Genomic DNA, 2,176 nt, shown 5'->3' with positions numbered 1-2,176 from the left:
ATTAAGAGAGACTGATCATTTATCTTAGAAGCTTAGGAAAATCTAAAAAGGTATCTAAATGAACATTTAAGAACCAAGGATACTTAAAGTCACATGGAGATTAAACAGATTATGATACTACAGAAACATTTCTGACAGCTCACATTAACATTTCTGTATGTTTTAGATTAATATTTTCTATTAGAAAAATGTTATCCTGAGTTTCCCCTCCCCATTTCAACTCCCCAGAGTGTTTTTTTTATACTAAAACTTCTTAACTGTGGTTGTAACTTCAAAAGATTTCGCTATTTTGCAAAGTTAAGGGGCAAACAATTACCATTATTCATTATTTGAGAAGTAAGCCGACTGCCCGGTAGGAAGGAATTTGCTCTCCAACTGCGGCTGATGTGATCATGGACACGAGGAGTTTGATACCCTTCTCCCTGTGAGCTGCCTAGCACAAGGAGAAATTGGTATTTTGAGCCATTCCTCAAATGTGTGTGACTGCAGTCATGCACGCGTGGCTTCCTCTGCTGTTTCCAGAAAAGTCAGTGTAAGTCAAGTCTTTGGTAATCTGCCGAATGGCCTTCGAGCTCCCAGGTGTATTTTATTTAAAATTCTATTTTTTTTTTCCAAAATTTTCTTTCAGTTAAGAGATGTCTAGAACGTTTCCTGTTCCGCATGCAATGCACTTTATTAGGGATATGAGCGCACTGAGAAGGGCAGGACAGAGGGACACAACCCACCCGCGGGGCCTCGGCTGAAGATGTCAGTCCCGGCCCACGCTGACGCGGAGCGGAAGGGACCGGCAGCTCCCCGGGGGTACCGGGAGGTGCCGCCGTGACAAGGACACGGCCCTGACGGGGCCGCGCCGGGCCCACGGCCGCGCACGCGCGCGGGACGGTGGCTGCAGCAGTTCCACGGCCCCGGTAGGCGGCGCCCTCTCCCCCGGCCCGCCCTCGGCCCGGCCCCGCGCGCGGGGTCGCGGCGGCGCGTGGGGCTCTCCTTCCCCGTTCCGGCCTCGTCCCGGCTCGCCGGAGAGCTCCAGGATGTGGAAGCTGGTGCCCGCCTCAGGAAAAGGTGAGGGAGCACCAGGCGCCGCCGCCGCTCCGGCGGGCTGGGCCTGAGCACGGCGGGCCCCCTCCCCACCTGGCCGGCGCCTGCGCGGGTCCCCGGGCGGTGTGAGGCCGGAGCCGCGGGCCCGGGCGCTGCCCTCGGGTGCCGGGAGTGCCGCTGTCTCGGCTGCCGCTTGTCCCTGCTCCTCGGGCAGGGCCGTCTCGGGCCGCTGGTGTTCAAGTCCTCGTTGCCCTGCGCGCTCGTCCACGGCTCAGCCTCCACTTTTCCCTGGAGCACTGCAGACCACAGCTCTTGTTAAATCTAATAGGGCTTCTCTTCGAACCCCTATGGGGTGTCTTCAGGTGCTGCTTTGAAATGCCTGAAGAGTTGAGCTTTGAGGCAGCCACCTCAGGTGTCTTTCAGAAGCGATGTTTATTGTATTGATGTTTCAAGGACCAAGTATTGAACTTCAGGGAGTTTCTTGGATGCAAAGTTTTGAAACTAAATTGCCCCTGTACTGTTCCTGGTCCATAAGAGCTTTAATAGTAGGTATCATATAATATATACTTTCCTTCTTAAGTGTTTGCTGTATAAGGAACAGTTCTATCACAACTGGATCTGCTTTCTATTTCCTAGTTCACTGGGACTGAATTTGGGATGTTTGATGTATCTCCTAGTGGTAACAGTACCTAATCCTATTGAAATGAACTGAGTTATCTCTTACTGCCTGGAAAATCTTAATGAGGTGGCAAAACACTACTATTTTCATTGTATTCAGGATGATTATTTCTGCACAGTTCATATTTGCAAAGTTATTTGCTCAGGGTTGAAAACTAGAATTTAATCTGTAGTTACTCATTTCCATCAAGAAGCATTTCTGGCTCTGTTTACCGGTAGTAGCACACGTTTGGGTTGGAGTCAGTCCATTCACTGGGAAGCCACCATGCAGTCTAGGTGACAGGTACCAAAGATATGCTAAAACATTGGTCAGAGGCTGAATTTACTAAGGATCAGTTTGATTTACACTGCAGATATCCTTAAGTCAGATATGGCAACACACTTTCTGAGCCCTTTTTAATTAAGAATGGTGTGAAACAAGGCTGCGTTCTCGCTCCTACCCTATTCACTGTCTTCTTTAGCA

The 2,176-nt window shown here is 50.0% G+C and overlaps 1 protein-coding gene across 2 annotated transcripts in view; it reads left to right on the top strand.

Annotated features, from left to right (window-relative positions):
* Nucleotides 1–943: 943 nt before the first annotated feature.
* NBN (nibrin) overlaps nt 944–2,176 on the top strand; it is a 26,813-nt gene continuing 25,580 nt past the window's right edge. For both annotated transcript variants that reach the window (XM_017830595.1, XM_017830594.1), the window contains exon 1: nt 944–1,059. In XM_017830595.1, the coding sequence (XP_017686084.1) occupies nt 1,029–1,059 (31 nt within the window). In that variant the 5' untranslated portion in view covers nt 944–1,028. The remainder of the gene's footprint in view (nt 1,060–2,176) is intronic.

This window comes from Lepidothrix coronata, unplaced genomic scaffold (assembly GCF_001604755.1).
Source record: "Lepidothrix coronata isolate B3197 unplaced genomic scaffold, Lepidothrix_coronata-1.0 Scaffold181, whole genome shotgun sequence".
In the NCBI taxonomy this organism is placed as follows: Eukaryota; Metazoa; Chordata; class Aves; order Passeriformes; family Pipridae; genus Lepidothrix; species Lepidothrix coronata.
This window is presented reverse-complemented; position numbering and strand designations above follow the sequence as displayed.